Raw genomic sequence first — 23,563 nt, forward strand, 5'->3', positions numbered from 1 at the left:
ATCATTCAGGGTCAGAGGAGAAAACCATCTTTCTCCCATTGGGCAAAATCACTGCATGGGTTACTCTCTTCCTAGTGTATCATAACAGAGGGTCTGTCCCTGCTCAGAGCCTAAGGATGATACTATGGCCTTCGAGGCCACATTCAGGGCAACCCAAGACAACCTAGAAATTGTCACTGTCTTCATTGGCTTCTCTTGCTGTGCCTCCTACCATCTCTTTGTAGTATATACTAATAAGCTCTTGAGGTTTTCCAGCAACCCCAGGCTACCTAGGGTAGCAGCCCACCCCCCATGTACCTCCATTCTCTGGGCAGATGTTTCTAGGCAGAGCGAGCCTCCCTTATGTCCCTAACATTTCATCACATAACCATACTTCTATCCTTCCCACCCTGATGTCTATTCCCCTAAGGGACATTAGAGAGTCAGAGGAAGTGGTCTGACCAGAAAACACTCCCTAGTGGGGACTAATGTAGTAATCACAGGGTTTTACTCAGATAGCAGGGGGAGAAGAGGAATAGAAACCAGACATGCCTCAGTTAGGACAGTGATTCTCCAAGTGTGATCCAGGGATCACATTATTAAAGAAACTTTTTCAATGAAGGTAAAACAATTAATGTCCAAAAAGGCAACAGGAAAGACAGTAATGTGAAGTTGGGATGGGAATGGTGAATATGGGTAAATCTTGCAAAAAGATCAAGGAGAATGAGTCTTGAGATAAGGTGATTGATTGGTCATTGGTGACCTTGGAGCAAGACATGCCAGTAGAGAGGGAAAGGTGAAAAATATCTTACAAGAGAGTGAATGGATGATGAGGAATTAAGTGTAGATAGCTCTTTCAAGAAGTCTGGTGGTTAAGAGAAGGAACAAGACATCGAGGTATCATGGCGGGGGTGAAAAATAAAGGAGAGGTTTTGAAAGGTATAGGAGAGCTAAGCATGTTATAACTCAATGGGAAGGACAAGATCGATGGTGCAAGAAAGCCAGTGAAGATGATGAACGATGATGAGAGGTGAATGATGCAAGAGAGAGGATATTAATGGAAAAGGACTGAGTGTATATTAAAACATAATCAGGCAGCAAAGAGGAGAAAGATTTCTTCCTTGAGGATGGAAGTAAAGCAAGAGAGGATGGGTAAAGGCAGGCATTTCAAGGTGAAAAGAAGGGAAGGTGAGGAACCTCATGGTAAATTGTCTCAATCTTACCAATAATGTGAGATCTGTAGTCATTTGCTAAGAGTGAAAGGTGGAATTAGTAATTTGAGAAGAATGGAAAAGATTTGGAATAGCCACCATGGGAAAAGTTGTGGATTGGTATAATGGGTGTGTCAATCAGGCTGATAGGAATAAGGAATAAAGAATAAGAATGGTCAGAGAGATAAGGTTCATAGAATCATAGAATTTCCAAGCTGAAAGGGACCTGAGAGGGCATCCAGGCTAACCCATAGCTGAGCAGGAACCCATTTTATAAAGTTAAGAAAGGGGGTTGTAACCAAAATGACCTTTGTTTTCTTTGAGTGACTCAGTTTATCTCAGTGAGCTTTACTAGGTGCTAAGCCCCAGGCCCAAACTCCATTAGCTATTAATGTGATCCATGTGAATGTGAACCTCCCAGGGTCCTAAGGGGAGGGGCCAACTCAGGAACCAATCGGCCCTGGTCATTCGGGCGGAACTTGATGATGTCAAAAACCCTATAAGAGGGGAGAGGACAGCTTGAAGATTCTCTTCTCTTTCCTTTTCCGGTTGGAGCCAGAGACAGTTACAGCGACAGTTACAGCGACAGTTACATCGTCAGTTACATCGACAGTTACAGTTGCAGCTTCAGACACAGACACAGACACAGCTGAGGCAGGAGCTGCCAGTAGCAGAGCTGACCTACGGGAGGAAGCTGAACAAAGACTTCAGGCCAGTGGGTAATCTTATTACCATAAAGGGGGAAACATGATTTTGCTTTACGCAATCATGCTTCTCTGTAGCCTCCTGGTTACTCTTTCAAGGCGTACTTATTGGGCCTGGAAGCTTTTGATCAACATATCAAAATGGGGCTGCTGGTTCATGGGTTGGTTACTGTGGAGCCTAAATAAATATTTTGATTCTTCTGCCTTCTACTTTGAGAGTTTCTTATATCCGGCGGTTCCGAACCTTCCAGACATGTTTATGATCCTCTTTGAGATTATAAACTCTGCCCTCCTACTACAGGGGTAACCCAGCTTCTGATTCAAGATGGGGAAGTCCCTCTCTCCTAAGGCAGCCCATATTATTTGATAATCGATAGTAATCCTCCCCCCCCCCCTGCCTCCCATATATAGGTCCCAAATTTGATCATTTGCAAAGTCTGCTCACTGTTCCAAGTTCTGTCTTGTAGGGCAAAAAAGCAAATTTGCTCCATTTCCACATGATGACCCTTCAAATGCTTGAAATCAGTTAGTAAGCTCCCCCAACACTTCTCTTTTATAGGGTTACATAATCCAATTCCTTCAACTGATCGTTCAGGGCATGATTTTTTAGTTTCCTCACTTTGCTGGTTGTTCTCCTCTGCACATTTTCCAGCTTGTCAATATCCTCCCTAAAATATGGTGCACAGAACCAAACACAGTACTCAAAGGTGTGATCTGACCAGAGCAGATTTTAGAACTCTTTCCTCTTTTTAGACATTATCCCTCAGGTACAATTAGCTTTCTCTTCTCCTTCCCCCCATTCTAGGGTGTGCCTGCAAATGTTTAACAACCAGATCTCTGAAAAAAATTTACACATTTCACATTTTTCAGTTTAATCTTTATTATTAACATTTTCTTCATTGCTTTCTTAAGTCTAAAAAATCGAGGAAACAATAAATCAAACTTTTATTTGTAGCATTTGTTGATTTCTTTGGTGTTGATGCTCACACTGGAAATTTAACAATCAGCTCTCCTGAGACACTATGATCTGGCTCCAGCACACCCTTGTCTTGTCACAGAACACTGGGGGCTTACGTGGAAATTGAAGTCCACTAAACCTCAGGCCTTTTTCATATGAGCTGCTTTCTAGTTGTATACTTGATATTTCAAATACAATCTATGTTTTTTCACAGTAATCCTTACTAAAGATACACAGGGCTCAACTGCCTCAGACTCTGAAATGGACTCCCAATTCCAAGACTTCTTGGCAGCTCCTTCTCCCAAACTTTCAAAGCTCACAAGTCAATATTATCACTAATATTCCTTCACCAAAGACCAGGGTACGTACAACAGAGACAAATGCAACAGCATGTCCATGTGTTCATGGCCCACAAGGTGGATGCCTGTGTAAAGAGAGAAAGGCCCAAAGTCTCTCTTCTCATTCAGAGGTTTATCATATTTTACTTTCCTTACTCAAACACAACAAAGGAAAAACCATTTTGGTGAGTTAGTGCTTTTTGTATGCATCCACAATTCCAACTTAGGAATTAATCAAACTCATTAACCTCATTATGAAGTAAACCAACAAAAATGCTCTGCCGTAGAGAGTCGGGCTCCTCTATTCCGCACTAGTAAGCACTTCCAGAAGCCGCCTCCCCATGGAGGATTGAACCAGACAGAACAGGCTATACATGCTCATAAGGACTGGATCCTCACGGCCAGTCCCCCATTACCTATAGGATCACAGAAGGAATCTCAGGGGAAAGTTAGTCAAACTCAAATCTAAAGAACAATCTCTACCACAACTCATCTGACAAGTACTCACCCAGCATTTGCTTGAAGCCCACCAATGAGGATGAACTCATCCCATTAGAGGCATCTCATTTTACTTTTAGAGAGTTCTAGTTGTTAGGAAATGTTTCTTGACTTCAAGCTTCAGTCTGCTTTCTTTGTAAATTCTACCCATCATTAATCAATAAACATTTAAGTACCTACTACCAGGTACTGTGGTAGGCCCTTGGGATATAAAGAGGCAAAACATAGGCTCTTCCAATTTAATGGAAGAGACAACAAGCAATACATATATATGTGTGTGTGTATATATATATATATATATACATACATACACACACAAGCTATACACAGGATAACTAGGAAATAATTAAGAGAGGGGAGGCAGTAGAATTAACAGTGGTTGGAAAGGTTTCCTGTAGGAGGTGGGATTTTCATTGAGACTCAAAGAAATCTAGGGAAACCAGGAGGTGGAGATGAAGAGGGAGAGCATCCCAGGCATATGGGACAGTCAGAAAGAAATGCCTAGAGCTCAGAGACAGTGTCTTGTCTGTAGAACAGCAAGGAGGTCAGTGTCAGTGGAAAGAAAGGGCACATATCAAGGAACAAGGTGTGAGAAGACTGAAAGAGCAGAATGGGCTAAGTTATGAAGTTTTGAATGCCAAACAGAGGATTTTTGTATTTGATTTTTGTTGTTGTATCCAACTCTTTGTGACTCCACTTTGGGGTTTTCTTGGCAAAGATACTGGAGTGCTTTGCCATTTCCTTCAGCAGCTCATTTTTATGGTGGGGGAAACTGAGGCTTAAGGGTTAACTGAGGGTTAAGTGACTTTCCCAGTGTCACACAGGTAAGTAAATGCCTATAGCCAGATTTGAACTCTTGTAGAGAGGTCTTCCAGATTCCAAGCCCAGTGCTTTATCCACAGCACCACCTAGCAGCCCTTTTGCATTTGGTGCTGAAGTCAATGGGGAGCCACTGGAGTTTATTGAGTAGGGGATGACATGGTCAGACATACAATTTAGGAAAATCTCTTTGGTGGCAAGATAGAGGACAGGTTGGATTGAGGAGATACCTGAGTCAGGCAGATCCACCAGCAGGATATTGCAAAGGTCCAGGAGTGAAATGAGGGCCCATACCAGGGCAGTGACAGCATCAGAGGAGAGAAGGGGGAATAGTGGAGAGATGTTACAAAGATGAAATTGTTCTTGGTTCTCCCTTCCTAGACCAAAGAGACTCCATGACAGCTTTCCTGGTACTTGAAGAGGATGATCATGTTCCCTTGAGCCTTTTCTGCTCTAAGAGAAACATTGTCACTTCCTTGAAGTGATTCTTATTTGACAGAAACTCAAGACCCTTCACACAACCCTTCTGGTTGTCTCCTCTGGACAATCTCTAGCTAAAATACAACTGGATGTGTTCTGAGCAGGGCGGAGTCCAGTTGGCTACTACCCCCTTTTCCTAGACTCTATTCCTCCCCATGTCACATTAAAATCACTTTATCTTTTTTTAATGTCATATTACATTTTTAACTTCTTTTGAATTTGACTCCATCCAAATGTCTTCGTATTTTTTCAGATAAACCACTGTCTGCTTATGCTTCCCTTATCTTCTACTTACGAAAATATTTTTGAAGGATTTTACTTTTAAGTCCTATTAATTTCCATCTGATTAAATTCAGCAGAGTGTTTTAGTTGTCATTGCATAAATTGTTTTCTGGGTTCCATTCACTTCACTCTGCACCAATTTATATAAGTTTCCCCAGGTTTCTTTGAAAATAGCCCCTTTATCATTTTTATACCACAACAGTATTCCATCACATTTCTAAACAACATGTTCAGCCATTCCCCAATCAATGAGTACTTTCTATGATTCCCATTCTTTGCCACCTCGAAAAGAGCTATAAATATTTTGGTATATCCTTAGCGTTTGTTTTGCTTAGGACTAATCCCTCCCTTAATCGATATTTTTTTCCTAATTCCTCCTTCTCTCTTCCCTCCTTGCCATAGATGCCTGTTGAGTAAAATGTCTTTCTGCACTCCACTGTGTAGGTACATATTCTTCCCATCCTTTGACCAGTTCAGATGAGAGTGAAGTGTAAGGCTCAGCCTTTCCCCCCACCCCTTCCTCCTAGTTTGTGTAGACTTCTACGTGCCCAGCTTGATTATGTGAGATAATTTTCCCTAACCTTCCTCTCCTTTTCTTCCTCTAGTATAGTCCTCTTCCCTTCTCTTCATATTCTTCTTTTAAAATCATTAAGATGCATTCTCAGTCCTTCTGTTTAATTAGACTCTTTGGTCCTTCATGGTGACAGGATCCAGAGGGATCTCATGTATTATCTCCCTATAATAGAATGTAAGCAATTTAGCTTTCTTAAGTCCTTTATCATTGTTCATTATTGTTTTTTCTGTTTCTCTTAACTCCTCCTTTTGAACTTTAAAATGTCTACATAGCTCAAGTCTTTCCATCAGGAATGCTTGGAAGTCTTCTAGTTGATTAAAGATTCATTTTTTGCCCTGCACTCAGTTTTTCTAAGTAAGTTATTCTTGGCCAAATGCTCATAATCGTTTTTCTTTTAGAGTATTGTATTCTAAGCTCTCTGCTAAATTGTGAATACGGCTTCTAAATAGTGTGTGACGATGACTGTGATTCTTTGGCACTTTAATTCTTTCTTTTTGACTGCTTTCAGTATTTTTTCTTTGACCTTGACATTGTGGATTTTGGCTATAACATTCCTGAGAGTTTCTATTTTGAGCTTTGTTTTAGGAGGTAACCAATGGATCCTTTCTTTTTCCACTTTACTCTATGGTTCCAAGATATCATTTAAAATTTTTTTTTGAATTGTGATGACTCAGCTCTTTTTTGATCATGATGTCAAGTAGTCAAATTTTTTTTTCTCTTTGGTCTGTTTTTGAGATCAGTTGCTTTTCCTATGAAATACCTTACATTTTCTTCTATTTATGATCCTGGATACATACATATGTACATACATACATATATTCTCTCTACACGTGCACACACACACACACACACACGCACACACGCACACACTTACTTCTGCTTCCACTAAAACTTGCAGCGTGGATTCCATGGAAGCCAGGATAGGGTTTTTTGTTTTCTAGCAGCTTTCTCTAAATTTAGAGTTGTGTAATCAGTTGGTTTCATCTATCTGGGTGTTGAGTCAGGAAACCCTGTAATCCACTGACAAAGAAGGAGGAAGGAGAATGAAGGGGGATTTCAGTGGGAGGAGGTTCAGTGAAAGAGGCAGGAGGGGAGGAGATTTTTAGTGGAAGGCCAAAGCTGACTCCTTCTTTTAGAAGAATTTTATGTCCTCTGAAGTGAACGGTGCTGGGGTGGGTGGGACCGGTGTGTGCTGCTATTTTCCGAATCTGTGCTGCTTGGAGTCCACTCCTGGCATCCTGTGCCTGCCATGGGGGGACTGTGTGTGGCCCAGCCTGTCACTACCACCAGCTCTGTGCTTCTGTGTGTAGCACTGTCGTGTCTAGGTGAGTCTGAGCTTAATGCAGCAGAAGGGGTGCAAAAACAAAGGGCCAATTCTATCTCAGGCATCGTTTGGGGGTCTAATTTGAGAGGAAAGCCTGAGTGTGAAAGGTAGAAAGAAGGGTGAGGGAGTGGGAAGGGGCTAAACAGAATCAGTTCTTAGGATTAGCATGGAGCGGAGATGTTAAAGTTGCTGGTCAGTCCCATGCCAACAATGCTGATTCTTACAGCAAACTCTTATTCGGGTGTCTTCTCGTGACCAGGCACATGATAGTTTTTCTTTCTTCCTCCTATTGTGGCCTTCTCTTTGAGAACCTGACCCTCTCTATGGTATAAATGGCTCATAACAACTCAGTGTTAGATAGACATCTCCAGGATGTTTCTATTTTTATAACCACAGCGGAATTAAATTGCTTCAGCTGAGAGGCGGTTGAAGGTGCTTCTCCCTGTTATGTGGCTCAAATGGCAAAAATTTTGCTGTTGTTTGCTCCCTCTCCTGTGTCTAAAGCTGGCTTTCCTTGTTGAGGGAAAGGAAGTGTTTATCCAGGGACCTGGGGAATAGGGAGAACCCCAATTTCAGTAATTCAGGAAGAACAGATTGTGAGGCTTGAATGATTAAGATAATTGTGTTTATTTCCTTCAGATATATAGACATTGTCTGGAATGGAAGGTGGTGGTGATGTAGGATGTGTGCAAAGGGCTTCCCCAAAAAATGTTAATGCAGTTTTAAGCTCTAAGCTGTGGCTGTGGACCAAAAACTCAGAGTTGGCAGAAATCTTAGTGGTCATTTAGATTCCTCACCTACTGCCCCCATTTTTAGATGAAAAAAGCAACTAAGGTCAAACAAGCTGAATGATTTGCCCAAGGTTGCAAAGGTAGCAGAGTCATCATTTGACCTCAGGTCCTCTGACTCCAAAGCCACACCATGCCTCTGATTTTGGTGCAAATTCCTTTTCTTTCCTCTTTTTGGGGGAGTCATCTCCAGATCAAAATTTAAGTTTGAATGAGATATATCGAGTGTGGATTTCCTACCCCACCAAGGCCAAAATGCACTTTAGAGGCTCCAGGCCTGCCCACAGTGGTTGATAGCAGACAGTCCTTTCCACTCCCCCAAATGTCAAACTTGTGTCTGGACAGATTCCTGGGTGTTCCTAGGCTCTATCAAGTCCAGGCACCTTTTGGTTCCACTCAAGGCCCTGTGGACTCCATGACCCCTGGACATATTTCAGTAATAGGACTGAAGAAGAGAAATCCTTAGACCTGATAATGAGCAGTGCGTAGCTGTGAAAAGGAGGGAGAACAAAGGCTAGAACAGAACTTTAGAGCCTAAAGGGACCTGAGATGCCATCTAGTCTAGTTGTCCTATTTTATAAATCAGACTCAGGTTTTGGGAGGGCTCAATGTCTACCCCAAGGGCCCACAGTTAGTAAATGGCAGAGCAAGTGTTCCATCAACACTTTGTAAAAAAAAAAAGGGGGGACTTTCTTGAGATCACGTGACCAAGTCTCTTGATTTTCAGATCAGTTCCCCTGTCCAAGACATTTGGATGTCTGCAGGTCTTCCCATTTTCAGTCCGTTGCTGGGGAGATGCTTTTCTCATAGCGTCCTGCTCTGTCTTTCTGTCTACATGGGGGGAAAGTTCTGATTTTCCTGCACCTTCCCTCTGTACAGTCTCTGTACATCTGAACATCCCTGACCTTGTTCCCCTGTTTAGACAAGGATCCAATTCTGCCTTTGCATTAATAACTAGAGCTAGCATTTAAATGGCACTTTAAAGTTTGTAAAATGCTTTGCACAGACTATCTCATTGGTCTTCACAACAAGCCTGTGATGTAGGTGCTGTTATTGTCCCCATCTTACAGATGAGGAAACTGAGGCAGACTGTGCTAAAAGACTTGCCTAGGATCACACAGTTAGTAAGTGTCTGAGGTCTAGTTCTGAGCTCACATCTCCCTGCCTAGGCCCAGTGTTCTATCTACTGCACCACCTGGTTAAATCCTGACTACTCACCAATCCTAATGCAGCCCCCATGGCCTTTCCTAGTTCTTAAGTAGCATAACCAGTAATATGGAAATAAGTTTTGCATAATTTCACATGTATAATTGATATCATATTTCTTGCCTTTTCAACGGGTAGCTGAGAGGTGGAAAGCAGGGAGAGAATTGGGAACTCAAACATTAAGAAAAGAATGTTACAAATAAAGAAATTACAAATAAAAAACAAGAAAAGAAGAAAAAGCGCAGCCAGATACAGCTAGTCCCCCAGAGACTCTCCTTCCTTTGTCCTTCTCTCTGTTTCTGAGCAATCTTAGATTAAATCCTACTCTCAAGAAAGGATTTAGTTCAATAAACCCATTGACACTGAGGTGGGAAGATGTTTGCATTTTGAAAAGGAACAAAACATGAAGCCCCAGGAAGGATTCCAATGTGGCATTTCAGACTTCCCTGAGCAGGCAGTAGGTGATTTTCTTATTTGGTTGAGGGGAGGGGACTTCCAGTGCCCCTGGAATCACTCTGATCCCAGGCAGCTCTGAGGAACACTGGGGAAAGGCTGCACAATGGGCCTCTGTGGGTCCCTAGCCTGGCTAGTGGGAGTTCCAGCTGCCAGGCCCCTGGGGTCCCTGTCCTGGTCTAATCTCTGCTTTCTGGTCTCTTGCAGCTCCAGCCATCAGGAGTGATGGTAAGTTCTATATTCACTGTTGGCTTCTTTTCTTAAGCACCTTCTGCCCTGCCCTTTCTGAACGTTGATATCAGTACAGTATAGGACATATCAGTACATCCAGGACATTAGCTTCTATACTGGCTGGAGCCTTGCACCCACCTGATTAAACGGAGAGTGAGACTTTACTGCCAGCATTGAACCAGCTGTCACTGAGGTAACTCTCTTCTCCCAGTACTTTCCACCCAGGGCAGTTTGTCCTTTTTATTGCTGGAGACTCAACCTTTTTCCTCAGGAGCCTGTTGTTTTTAGGTAGCTCAGTCATGTCCAACTCTCCTCCTCTAGTATGTCTCCATTTTACAGATGGTAAACTGAGGTAAATAGAATATGGGGTTTGTCCAGGGTCACACAGTTAATGTGTCTGAGGCATGATTTGAACTCAGGTCTTCCTGACCGCAGGCCTGGGGCTCTATCCACTGCCCCACCTAGCTGCCCTTCTGGGTTTGAGCAGTTCTTGTGTGTATATCCCCATTTCTTCTATATTCTTGGGCTTGTGTGTTTTTCACTTCCTGCTCCATGGAAAGAAAAGTCTGCTATCTACTATCCATTTGACCTCATTATTTAACTGCTTGTAATGGAAACCACACTGGCATACCCAGGATGACTGCTAGTGCAAGTTCTTAGATATACTTTACTAAGGAAAGCAACTTAAAAGGGGTCAAAGAGATTCTTTAATTACATAGTAAAAATACAAAGAGAAATAAAGATAAACAAACAGTGCTGTACTGCCTGAATCTAAGCTTTACATCCACCACTGAATCAAGAGAGCCTTTACCTCCGAGGAGTTGGGGAGCTCTGAACATATGGCCACTCAATCACAGCATCTTTCACATAAGTGAGCAACCAAAGCAAAAGCTCACCTCTCAGAATATATACTATTTAGGCTCTGTGCCTAATTAGAAATTAACAAAAGATGTGTAAGCCTTCCTATAAGCAAGCAAGCTTCCCTTAATAGGCTACACGTGAGTCCTATTGATGGGCAGGGAAGATCTTATTTCCCATTAACCTTACACTGCTCCCAGCCTCAGTTTTCTCATCTGTAAAATGAGCCAGTTGGACTCACTAGATAATCTCTAGGGTTCCTTTCAGATCTAAATCTTATGATTTAGGATCAAATGAGAGAATGTGAAAGGCTTAGCACAGTACTTGGCACACAGTTGTGTTTGTTGCTGTGTTTGTCCTTGCTTTTTGAAGAAGACCATAACATCAGAGAAATGATGACATGACTTGCAGTTGACTTTGATTTGAGTGAGGGAGGGTCGTGCAAGGTCACCAGCCTCACTTTCTCCTCCAGAGCCATCAGGGTCCAGTGGCCTGATATTCACCAGGATGACTGGAGATGACCCAGGGTACATTGAGACACCCTGGACCTTTGAGGCTAAGGCCTTTTCATGTATTCATTTAGAGTGAGGTAACACCCATTCAGTGAAGAGGCTCTAAGAAGTGAAGCAAGAGATAGCCTATTTAATTAGGAAAAAAAGAACAAGTTGGGAGGGGAAGACCCTCAGGGCTGCTGTTCCAAAGAGAAACAGCAGGCATTTAATAAATGTTTATTTCCCATCCTCACTCCCCTTGCCTTTTCTGGGCTTTGTGTGTCTGTGGTTGCTCTTAGGTTGTCAACATAGTTGATGGGTCATGGATCAGAGATGGGAAGGGTGATCTATTCTGCCTCATTTTGCATGTGAGGAAACTGAGTGGAAGAAAGGTTGAGTAGCATAAGATCACACCACTAGTAAGTAGATAAAATTTGAACCCAAGATCCTTGAATCCAAAGCCTGCATTCTTTCTCCTGCCCCAAGTGATCTATAAATGTCTGTGTATGTGTTGTGTGGGTCATGTCAAATCAAGTCAAGTATTTGTTAAGTGTCTGTGTCATCAGAGAAACAAATGATTGTTGGGGACACAAAGAAATACAAAAATAATCCCTTCTCTCAAGGAGCTCACAGTCTGTGGATGCTGCTGTCTACACCATGTTGAGTATATGCATTGTGCATTGTAAATGTGTCTGTATCTATTACACTTAAATCTTGGGTCTCCGTATTATGTCAACTGAGAGGGTTGCAGGAGGAGGTATTGGGGGCACAGACTTAGAAACTTTGAAGAGGCTGGCAGCTAGTAGGGGCTGGTGTGCCTGACCGTGGAATGGAGGCAAATGTGACCCTCCCTCCTCCTGCAGGAAGAGGATTTCCTCAGTAAATGGATCCCTCTCTTTCCCACAGAGCCATACTGACCCCAGAGATTTTTAGGGGTTCCCTTAGATTTTGAAGATTGAACTTACATATCATTCACTCTTCCTTTCCCTGAGATGGGTTCTCTTTGAGAAGAAGACTATGACTCCTTGTTTGTTGTGGTTTGTGGTTGTTTTTGTTTCTACCAATCAGATGGGATCTAGTGGATCCATAGGGGTCTCTCCATCCTTCTGGAAAAAGCCCTGTGGCCTCATGACTCAGTGTGGCATCAATGTGTGAGAAAACTGCCACCAATAGTTCACCCAGCTCTGACTTTTTGTCTATTCCGCAGTCCTCTAAACACTCCCTGTGTGTGCTCTATTCTATTCTCTGTGGCTAGCACTGGTGTCCTCCCCTCAGATCTGGGATTCAATGCCTCCTTGGAAGCTCCTTTTCTTCATTCCCCTCTCCTCTCTACCCATCAGGTCCCCCAAGGGCAGTACTGACCCTGGAACCCGCATGGTTCAATGCGCTCCAAGGGGACAATGTGACTTTGACTTGTGATGGGTTCCAGACTCCTGGACAGGATTCCATTGAATGGCTCCACAATGGGTCAGCTATCCCCATCCACCAGGACTCCTATATCATCCCAACTGTCTTTGAGGAGGACAGTGGGGAATACCAGTGCCGGACAGAACACACAGCTCTCAGCAACTCTGTGCAACTACAGGTCTCTAGAGGTAAGTGAAGGATAAGGAGTCTGGGGTAGGGTGGAGGGGGAGGGGAAGAGCTGAAATCTGCTTACAATACAGGCTGGAAAGGGACATGTCCTGTTTATTGACAGAGCTTATGTTAAGGGCCATCGATGGGAGAGTTCCTGAGAAATCTGCAGGTTATTTTAATTCTCCTTTTCACCATTGCCCTTACTGAGATATAGGTTTAAGTTTGTCTTCTTCTACGTTTCTCTCACTGACTTTCTATTTTCACTACTCGTTTCTGCCAGGAAATTTCCAGAACTGCCTCCCAAGTGACCAGGAGTCTAGGGACTAACATTTAATCAGTCAATAAGTATTTATGAAAGGCATAACATGTACTAAACATGGAAATATTAGTGTAGAGAATGAAACAATCCCTGGTCACAAAGAGTTTACATCCTAATCGGGGAGATAACAAGTACATGTAATGTTTATGTACATAAAGACACACATATATTACTTATGTCATATATATATGCAATATATATTACACAAGTTATACATACAACATACATATAAAATCTATAAGTACAAATATGTACAAGGTATTTTATAAGGCAGACTACTAACAATTAAGAGGACCAGGAAAGGCTTGGTGCAGAACGTCTTGCATGAGCTGCATCTTACAGGAATAGAGGAACTTTATGAGGGAAAGGTGAGGAGGGGCTGCATTCCAGGCATGGGGGCATGGGGTTTGGTGTAGACCTGGAGAGTGGAAAAGCCTGGAATTGGGAGCTGAAGGTAGCATGAGAGGAACAGAGAGAAGGCCAGTTTGGGTGGTTGGTCAAATCCAAGGGAGAAAATAGTCATGTCCAGTGAGGCTAGTTGGCTGTAAAGGCCTTTCAAAAGTAACAAAGGAATTTACATTTTTTCCTAGAGCCAATGGGAGCCACCAGAGTTGGTTGAGCAGCAGAGTCCCATGGTCAGTTCACCAAGCTGTAGCATCCCCTGCAGGCTGAGGGTTATGGCTCCAGATTACAAATGACCTCACCTTTGCTAAAGTGTTTTAGGCCCCTGCCTAGTTCTTTAATTCCTCTCAAGTTGCCTCAGTGTTTGTCTTACCTGCACATCCTCCCTATTTCTTGGGCTCTCATATGTGGCAAGCCCTTTGGATTATATGTGGGCAGCTGGGGTATGTGGCTATCCATGGAGGACTAGTACCTCTGGTATGAGGATTTACCAAAACCTTTTCTAGGATGCTCATCTACCTTTGGTGCCCACCTGGTACTCAACTCTCTCTCTCTGTGGTTCCAAGAGATGGTAGCTTGTGTGGTGGTCACCTGTCTTGGCAGACAGGCTAATGAGGTTGAGGATAACCGACCATGCAGAAAACCATTGGCAAATTGGTGGGGTGTCTACCCCAAGTATGTGAAGACTTCTGCCAGTGGAATGGGTGGATAAGAACATCCTGCTCCAAGGGACATGAAGGTGGCTGAAGCAGGCACTGTGGAGTTCTTAGAGCTTGGTCAGAGACTGAAGATGCCAGGGTCATCCACTTCATCCTGGGCCATTGCCAGTCATCCTAACTTTTGTCTTGCCTCCTCTTCAATGACTCTGGAAGAGAGTGAATCTGATGACTTTGTGTAACTCTACTTCTCTTCAATCCAATTTACCACTGAGTCAAGGCATTACCCTTTGATATCATTGGTCCTCTTTGAAAATGAACGATAAACAATAACAACATGTGAGCATATTCTAGCAAGTGGCATTTTACACGTCTTCTGGCCAGGTTCAGTGACTAGAATCATTGTTCAGAGTCAGGGTCTGCTTTTCTTTGTCTTTAGAGGTGGCAGAAGTCTTAGATGGCCCAAGGCACTAGGACAAGCTAAAATGTCCTGAGCCAATGGCTTTTGTGTTTGTCTTTCAGATTGGCTGCTTCTCCAAGCTGAGAGATTAGAATTCCTGAAAGGTGACACTATGACCCTGAGGTGCCACAGCTGGAGGAGCCAACCGCTGCATAAAGTCACATACTACCACAATAACAAAGCCTTAAAGTATGATTTTCAGAGTTTCAACTATATTGTCTCTCAAGTGAACCATACTCACAGTGGATCCTACTCCTGTTCAGGGGTCATGGGGCATATTTCCCATGTATCCGCAACTGTGGTTATCACTGTCAAAGGTAAGGAGACTTGACCAAGGCATTTTAGGGGAAGAGACAGACAACTAGATCTGAGATTATGTGGTTCTTATGGAGAGGACAAGGGAATGCTAGAAACAGATAATAGGAATAATTGACACTGAGGTAGCATTTTTACATTTACGAACCATTTTTCATACATGTTTCATTTGATCTCCACAAAAAAACACCATAGGCATTATTATGACTGTTATTATTATTTTAAAGGTAAGAAATTGAGGCTCAGAGGTGTGACATCTCCATGACAACACAGCAGCAGGATCTGAATGAGGGTCTTCTTATTCCAAACCCAGCACACTATACACTGTGCCATACCATCTCTCTCAATAATTCCAGTTGAGGCAAAAAGCCATGGAGAGTCATGGAAGTCCCACTACGTGGTGATCAGGTCAGATGGGTGGGAGTTTTAGCAGTCCTAACCAGAGGTCCAGCCCCTCCATGCTTACCTCCTTTGGAGAACACAGCTCCCAAGTGATGAGCTTTAAGAAGAAAGCTTTTCAATGACTCTTGTAGAGCTTACTCCAGAATATCAAAGGAGCCCCCTAAGATGGGGGAGAAGATCATCCAGATACATAGCTCATAACATACTCCTAGAACCCCACATCCTGAATGCTGTGAGGCTAGAAGTCGTCCCAGGTGAGTGCAGGGGCCTTGCAGTTAACCAGCCCATCCACAGCCAAGCTTCAACCCTCAATTATTCTCACCACATACAGACTCCACTCCTACTTCCATGCTCATGAACAGAAATGAAAAAAGATTACACAAATAAACTTCCCAGATATTAATCTTATCTTAATTAATCTTATCTGCTTAAAAATATTTTATCTATTACATAATAATTATTACAATATGATATGATAATTAGGATATATTATAATAAGTAAAACAATGATTTTATTTATAAAATATGGGTATGAGCACCCCTTCCCCAGCCCAAATCACAAAAAAATTAAGTTGTGCAGGTTTCCTACTTAACCTCAAAGTAGTCATATGTAAACTAGGTGTTGGAAAATAACACACTGAGGCCATTTTTGTCTTCAGTAAGTATATTTCTCTGAGTCTGATTTCTCTCAGGTCTTCTCAAAACTGTCCATCTTCCTCCTTTTCACAAATAAAATTGTCCAAATCCAAAAGGGGGAGCATACCTTGCCTATACTCATTTGTATGTGCAAAATTTCTCCTCTACAGACAGTAAGCCCTTTAAAGGTGAGTCTTTCATTTTCATCTCTGTTTACCCCTGGGCCTAATACAGTGCCTGACCAATAGCAGGCATTCAATAAATGCCTGCTGAATGATCAAGCAAATGACCCTGCCTTGCCAACTTCACAGCAGACCCAGGCCATCAGATGGAGGATACCTGAGCTTCCCTCCCACCTCCCTCATTATTCAGACCAACCTTTTTACCTGACTCAGAGAAAACAATCCAGTGCCTCCTTTCCAAAATTAACCCTACCACTTATGCTCTTAATCGCTTCCTCTTGAGATATCGCTCACTCATCATTTCTCTTGTATCTTTAATATCTCTTTCTATTAGATCTTTGTCTTCAATCTACAAACAAGCTAGTTCTACTTGCCTTAAAATATCATTCCCTAGAGTCTGTTACTCACTCACTACAATCCTATCACTTTCCTTTTACTACCAAACTTCTCCGAAAAATGATCTATACTCCTTGTATCTTTTTTTCCTTGCAGCACATAGTACGCTTATACTTCAACTCTCTCCAATCTGATGTCTGCCCATAACAATCCAGTGAAATTGCTTTCTTAACGTTCTCCAGTAACTCTTGTGAGTAAATTCCAGTCCGATTTTCTGGGTCCTCTTCCTTCTCAATTTCTACAAAGCATTTGGAAGTGTTGACCATCCCTCCTCTTGCTTGAAACTTCCCTTAATTTTAACTTCCATGAGATGCCATGATTATGGTTCTGCTCCTGCTTCTGATCCTTTTGTCTCTGCCTCTTTCTTTTGGCCTCCGTCCTCTTTCCGACCCCTAAATTTAGATGATCCCCCAGGATTTTTTTCTTTCTCCTCTTCTTTCATTCTCAATGAATGGGAAATTATCCATTCTCAAGATTTCAATTAAAATCTCTATGTAGGTGACAATGCAGTTCAATGGAGAGAACACTGGAGGTGGTCCCAAGACCAACCACTCTGTGGCCTTGATCCCATCACCTCCCGTCTCTTATGGGAGCTTGGCCTTTGGCCATCCCTTCTATGTCTCTCCATACTTTTTTTAAATATTTCCTTATCCATCAGCTCCCTCTCTGCTGATGTCTCTTCAACTTTAAAAATTCCCTTAACTCTACCATCCCTAACAAGCTATTCCACATCTCTCTGCTCTTTCACAGCCAAAATCTTAGAAAAAAATGTTCACCATCTCCCTCCACTTGTTTGCAGAGGTGGGAAGAACCACGGGTATGGAACATTGCATATGATGTGAGATGTTTTTGATGTACTGGTTGCTTTTACTGAATTTTTTTCTCTTCTTTTTTTTTAAATGAAAATTCTTTCCTATGAAAGATGCTTTGCAGATAAGGTAGAAGAGATACAGGCAGAAAACAAGGCAAAGTTAAAAACAAAAGAGACCAAACAAATCTTTTTTTTTTAAAGATGAAGCTGCCTACCTTTGTGCACGCTTTCTTATGTCACATTTACCTCTCAAACATTCGCAGTTTCACTTCTGCCCCAGCATTTGACTGAAACTATTCTTTCCAAAGTAATCAATGATCTAACATAATACCATGCAATGAACTAGCATGGTACCATGTGATGAACTCTGGCTTCAGAGTCAGAAAAGCTGAGGTCATCCTTCCATGGAAACTGACAATCTCTATTGCCTTGGACAAGTGATTTCACTCCTTCTGGGCCAGATTTAACTCTGGACATGCTGGATCAGATTTTACCCCCATTTTCTCATTTGCAAAATAGGAGTGAATTAGATGGCTTCTCATGTTCTTTTATACCTACGATTTCTCTTTTTCTAAGTCGTCATCCTTCTTGACCTCTCTGTAGCACAGCACACTATTATCCACCCCATCCTTCTGGCTACTTTCCCACCTCTGGGCTTTTGTAATACTCTTCCTTCTTGGTGATCTTCCTCCTTGCTAACTACTCTTTTTCAGTATCCCTGTTGAGACCCTGATGTTTGAGTGCATCCAAGGACTCTATTTTGCACCTTCTTCTCTTCTTTCTCAGCACTCTCTATCTCTAGGATCTCATCAGCTCCCATGGGTTCATTCTATGCACATGTCTCTCCTAAATCTACATATTGTACCCTCAACTCTCTCCTGAGGTATTGGTTCCACATCTCCAGCTCCCTGTCTACCTGGATGTGGCATAAGCATCTCAAACTCTACTGAACTCATTCATTTTGTCCCCTAAACTCACCCCTCTTCCTAATTTCCCTACTTCTGTCAAAGGCCTTACTTGGAATTGCAAAGTAGAAGTCATCCTAGACTCTTCACTCTCCTCTCTCACCTCCTAAATCCAACCAGTTCTCTAGTCTTACTGATTCTAACTCCACACTTGTTCCTTTTCTGCTCACATCACTGTGCCATCTTAGTTCAGAGTCTCCTAACTCCTCACCTAGTATACTATTGTAACAGCCTCTTAATTGGTATCCATGCCTCCAGTCTCTGCTCCCTACAATTCAACTTCCACGTAGAGGCCAAACTGATGTTCCCAAAACTATAGGTCTGATCATGTCAGTCTGCAGCTCAAGAAGCTTCAGTGGTTCCCTGTTAACCTATAAAAATAAGGATAAAATAGAAACTTCACTGCTTGGCATTTAAAGCACTTCATATCTGGCTTCAAATTATCTTTCTAGACTGATTTAATGTTACTTCTCCTCATGGATGCGTTATTCCAGCCAAAGTGTTCTACTTGCCATTCCCTATACATAACAGCCAGCTCTCAATCTCCCTTATTTTGGACCAGTTGTCCCCCATGCTTGAATATTCTTCCTCTTACTTTCACCCCTTGGAATCCTCCTTCTCTTCAAGATTGGCCTCAAATGCCACCTCCTATAGGAGGACTTTTCTGATTTCCCTAATTGTTGCTGCTACCCTCACCCCAATTACTTTGTATATAGTTTGTATTTTCTTATCTATATACAGGTCGTTTTCCCCCAGTAGAATGTAAGCTCCTCGAGGGCAGGAATTCTTTCATTTATGCCTTTGTACCCCCAATGCCTTACACATGGTAAGTGCTTAACTAATGTGTGTTAGATTTGATTTTAAAATTTAATTTGACATCAAATAATCTGGGTTTTGTTCCCCAGAATATACAGATGGATTTTATGCTTTGTTGGCATGAATGCCTTTCCCTCTTTTATTTTTTTAAAATTCTAAATTTAATGAATACCCTGAAAATAATAATTTTCATATACAAAATAGAACATAAAAAAGATTAAATGTGAAAGCATATATCTATGTTACATACAGTTTGCTTTTTCATAAAAAAGCATTTAAGAAATTCAGTGTATTATTTTAAAAGCTATCCTATTTCTTTGTGTTTCCTTCTGAACTTCGTTGTCTTCTCTTCTCTTCTGTGCATTAAAAAATGGTCCCATAACGATTTTTCTTTCTTTTCTTCTTTTTTTTTGGCAACACTACTGATATGTATTTTCACTCCAAATCCCATCATGAGAAAAAGAAAAATGAAAAGCACAATCCTTGTAACAAAGATATGTAGTGAAGCAAAACAAATCCATACATTTTCCATGTTTGAAAATGCATGTGCCATTCTGCACCTTGAATCCATTTCCCCTCTGTCAGGTGATAGAAAGCATCATACATTTATTTCTATTTCTATGGGGTTTTTTTGGCATGCTATGACTTTTTCACATGGATGTCTATATGTCTATACTATAACCCTATTAAATTGAGAGGTCTCCTAGGGCAAGGAGGTTGTTTTTATAGCCTCCTACAGTGCCCAGTAAATGGTATTGACTGAGGGCACCTCACCATCTGACATTTTTCTTTGTCCTGGGAGCTTACTATCTCTCCTCATCTCAGCCTAGAATGACTTGAGACTCCACTTTGAGTTGAGACCTCCTAGATTTTTGGTCTTTGTTTATCTTTTAAAACTGGATGCTACTCCAGTCCTTGAAATTCATTCATATGGAAGGGAGCCCATGGTGCTGAGGTGTAATGGCTGGAAAAACAAATCCATCTCTAAAGTCCCATGGTATCAAAATGGAAAGGAAGGAAGTTTTTTCAACATGATTCCAACTCTTACATCAATCAAGTGAACTATAATGACTCTCAATGAATTACAAAGATTTTTGTTCAGTGACCACAGGAAATAAGAAGGAGAAGTCAAAAGCAGTGAGAATTACTGTCCAATGTGAGATATGCCCAACCAGGAAAGAGCAAAGGTTGTTGGACTTTGAGAAAAGGGGACTCTGGAGAATGGATCTGGAGAGGGTTAATGATAGTTTCAGGGTACGAAATCACCATGAATTGCATTTCTCGCTACCAGCACAAAAGCTGAAAGTATCTAGCCATCTTGACTATTTTATTTGTACCTAAGTTCCACAAAGGACCCCTTGGGAGATGGGGCATCATCATTCATTCAGATGTGACTGCAAAGGAACAGAAGTTATACCTCTCCCATCATTACCCAACTCTGGATTCCTCCATTGAAAGGAATAACATCTCCTTCCCATACAAGCCACTCCACCTTTTAAAATCCTGAGGTCTAATGCTCCCTGATTCAACCACACTGCCAATCATTTGGACCAGCACAACAACTTTAGTATGAATCCTTGCAACTTACCTCCTTATTCCCAGGGGTAAATGATCAGGTGTCTGGCCCTTCTGATGAAATCCTGAATTCCTGAATCCCTAGAAAGACCAATCAGAGTTCATCTTTTGACTCTGCAGGCCCAGGCAGGAGCTCTTTCAATTATATAGGGTGAAGAAGAAAATATCACATGGGGCTGAAACATCAAGGAATTTGACTCAGAATGTATAGTAATGATCATAATATTATAATCAATACTAGCATTAATATTAATAAAACTGATGTCAACTATTACAAAATTTAAGTGTAGCATGAGTATGGTGGAGGTATAGTTTCTCTCTCTTACTGCTCTCTCTCTTTCTCTCTCCCTCTTTCTCTTTCTCTCTTTCTCTCTCTGAGCTAGGAGAGACCCTCATGGTAGCTCTTGGCTGAGACCCTTAGCATCAGATCACCTTAAGCATCCAAGCAATCTTCTCTCTGAAGATTTCACAGTATCCATCCCAAACCCCAGACCCAAGGACAGATTACTTCCTTTTTTTTCTCCTTTAGGAAGCAAGTGCTTGATAGGTATTTGTTGACTTGATTCATTGATTCACCAGGATTCTAATGGTTCTTCCTCCTACATCTTACTTTTGTACAAATGTAGATCCAATTCCATCCACTTCCTTGTCTTCTAAAATCTGGTACTACATCCCTTTCTACCTTGTGATGGGAATTCTGTTTGCAGTGGACACTGGTCTGTACTTCACACTTAAGGGAGAGGTCAATGGCCCAAAGAAGAACACAAGGCTCCCTCTAACCAGCTGGCATAAAGAACCTGAGGATGACTGATTCATCAGCCTGTGGAATGACTGGGGTCTTGGCATCGCAGTGACCCATTCATCTCTGTCTACTTCCTCCTCTCCTAGTCCTCATCCTTCTTAGTCCATTCCTGAAGGCAATAGTGAGTGACTTCTGTCAAGCTTGGGATGAGGACTCTTCCTTATCCCTGACCTCCAGTATCCCTTTGTCTTCAGAGGATAGAGGTGTCTGTGAGTTCCAGGCAAAGTAGTCAGCCCCAACTAGCACCCTTCTCATGGCTGAGTTCCTAGAAGCTCAGGGCTGCACCATTACTCACCCTATACACATAAGGACTCTGCATGTATTTTAGTATTTTAATTAATAAACAAATAAATTTCTAGGACAGTAACAATAGAACATTTTGCCTGTATCTGTCTGTTGCATGGGTGATTTGAAGATAGTTCTACACATTTGTCTTGGAAGGTTGTTGATACTAGGAGTTTGAAAAGGGACAAAAGATAATAAAAGAATTGTGAAAGTTAAGGCAGAACAGTTAATAAGAGACTGGGCCAAGGGATCCTGCAAATATTCTAAGACCCAGAGAAGAGGTTAACTTATTTATCAAAAAAGGATTTGCAGTTATCTCCTCCCCCACTATGGAGAGGAGGGGGACTACAAGGCCAGAATATTATATACATGGCAGATAAGGTTTCCTTAGAAGATGTTTTTATTTGATTGCTTTTCTTCCTCACAAGGGAGGAAAATGACCACAATGTTAAGACAAAATACAAAATGTTTTTTAAAAGCCAAATCAAATAGCTAGAAAATAAATTAAAGGGAAAAAAGCATTTACCCAAGCTGATTTTGAACTTAGTTAGACTACCTGGCCCTACTGGAGACTGCCATGTTCCTGGCTTGACTTCAGCCCAACATCATCTCATTTCAAAGGAGACTCCCAGCATCCCTTTTCAATCCATTCATTTAACAAGTATTTATTCATAACCCTTGCGTGTAAGGCACTATAGTTATTACTATTGGAGATTCAAAAATGAGATCTCATCTCTAACCCTACAGGTTAATGATGTCACAATTTCCACAAGATACTGAGGATTACAACCAGATTTTGGATGTTAAGGAATACGGGTGGTGAAGAATTAGAGTCAGCACATTTACCCTACTTCTTTGAGAAGTTCCCTAGTAAATAGGAAAGAAATAAAAGGAGAGAATAAGCATTTATGCAGTCCTACTATGTATCAAGCCCCATCCTAAGTGTTTTACAAATATCTCATTTGATTCTCACAATAGTCATGGAGAGGTAGGAATTATTATGTACCCCTTTTACAAATGAAGAAAGTGAGACAGATAAAAGTTCATTGATTTTCTTAAGGTCAAATATGCAATCTGAAGTCAAATTTGAACTCAGTTCCCCTTCACTCCAAGCCCATTGCTCTATCCACTGTATCACATAGTTGCCTTTAGGTGAGAAGCTCGAGGTTCAAGTAGAGTTGAGCATAAAGTTTTTGTTTTACTTTTAGTTTTAAGATGAATAAAAACCATACGTGCTTGAAAGCAAAAGAGAAGGAGTCAGTGGAAGGGAAGGGGTAAAGATGTTTGGAGTGGAGGGAATAACTGAAAGGAGCAAGATGTTGGAGAAGAGAGAAGGGAGTGAGCTTAACCTTAGAACTAAACAGGAAACTCCAGGGCAAATGTTTCAAAGAGATTAAAAACAGAAAAAAGAGTCTTATCTATACCAAAATCATGTAATATTTGTAAAATGCTTAGCACAGTGCCTGGCACATAGTAGGTACTTATTAAATGTGTGTTCCTTTCCCTTCCTTGCTGAGAGAAAGAGAAAATCAAAAGAGACAGAAATCTGTCCTTCCTCTGAACATCTTTCCCTGACACAGACCATTTTCACTCACAATTAAGAATATTTCCCCCCAAAGACAAAATTTCACAAGAAGACAAAACATAGATCCATAAATTTCAGTGCAGAACTTAGTTTCAAAAATGAGGAAGAAATACTGATAAGGATTCCTCATTCTCATGGAAGCAAAGACTTCAGAATAAAGTACTATCCAAATATGATTTTGTAA

General features: G+C 41.6%; 1 protein-coding gene across 1 annotated transcript; it reads left to right on the forward strand.

Moving 5' to 3' along the window:
• Nucleotides 1-881: 881 nt before the first annotated feature.
• On the forward strand, nt 882-21,855 carry LOC118846725 (low affinity immunoglobulin gamma Fc region receptor III-like). Its single transcript, XM_036755480.1, has 5 exons — nt 882-918; nt 9,822-9,842; nt 12,535-12,789; nt 14,672-14,926; nt 21,334-21,855. The coding sequence occupies exons 1-5, from the start codon at nt 882-884 to the stop codon at nt 21,516-21,518; spliced, it is 753 nt and encodes a 250-aa protein (XP_036611375.1). The 3' UTR covers nt 21,519-21,855.
• Nucleotides 21,856-23,563: the final 1,708 nt, after the last annotated feature.

Source organism: Trichosurus vulpecula, chromosome 4, assembly GCF_011100635.1.
Source record: "Trichosurus vulpecula isolate mTriVul1 chromosome 4, mTriVul1.pri, whole genome shotgun sequence".
NCBI classification, from domain to species: Eukaryota; Metazoa; Chordata; class Mammalia; order Diprotodontia; family Phalangeridae; genus Trichosurus; species Trichosurus vulpecula.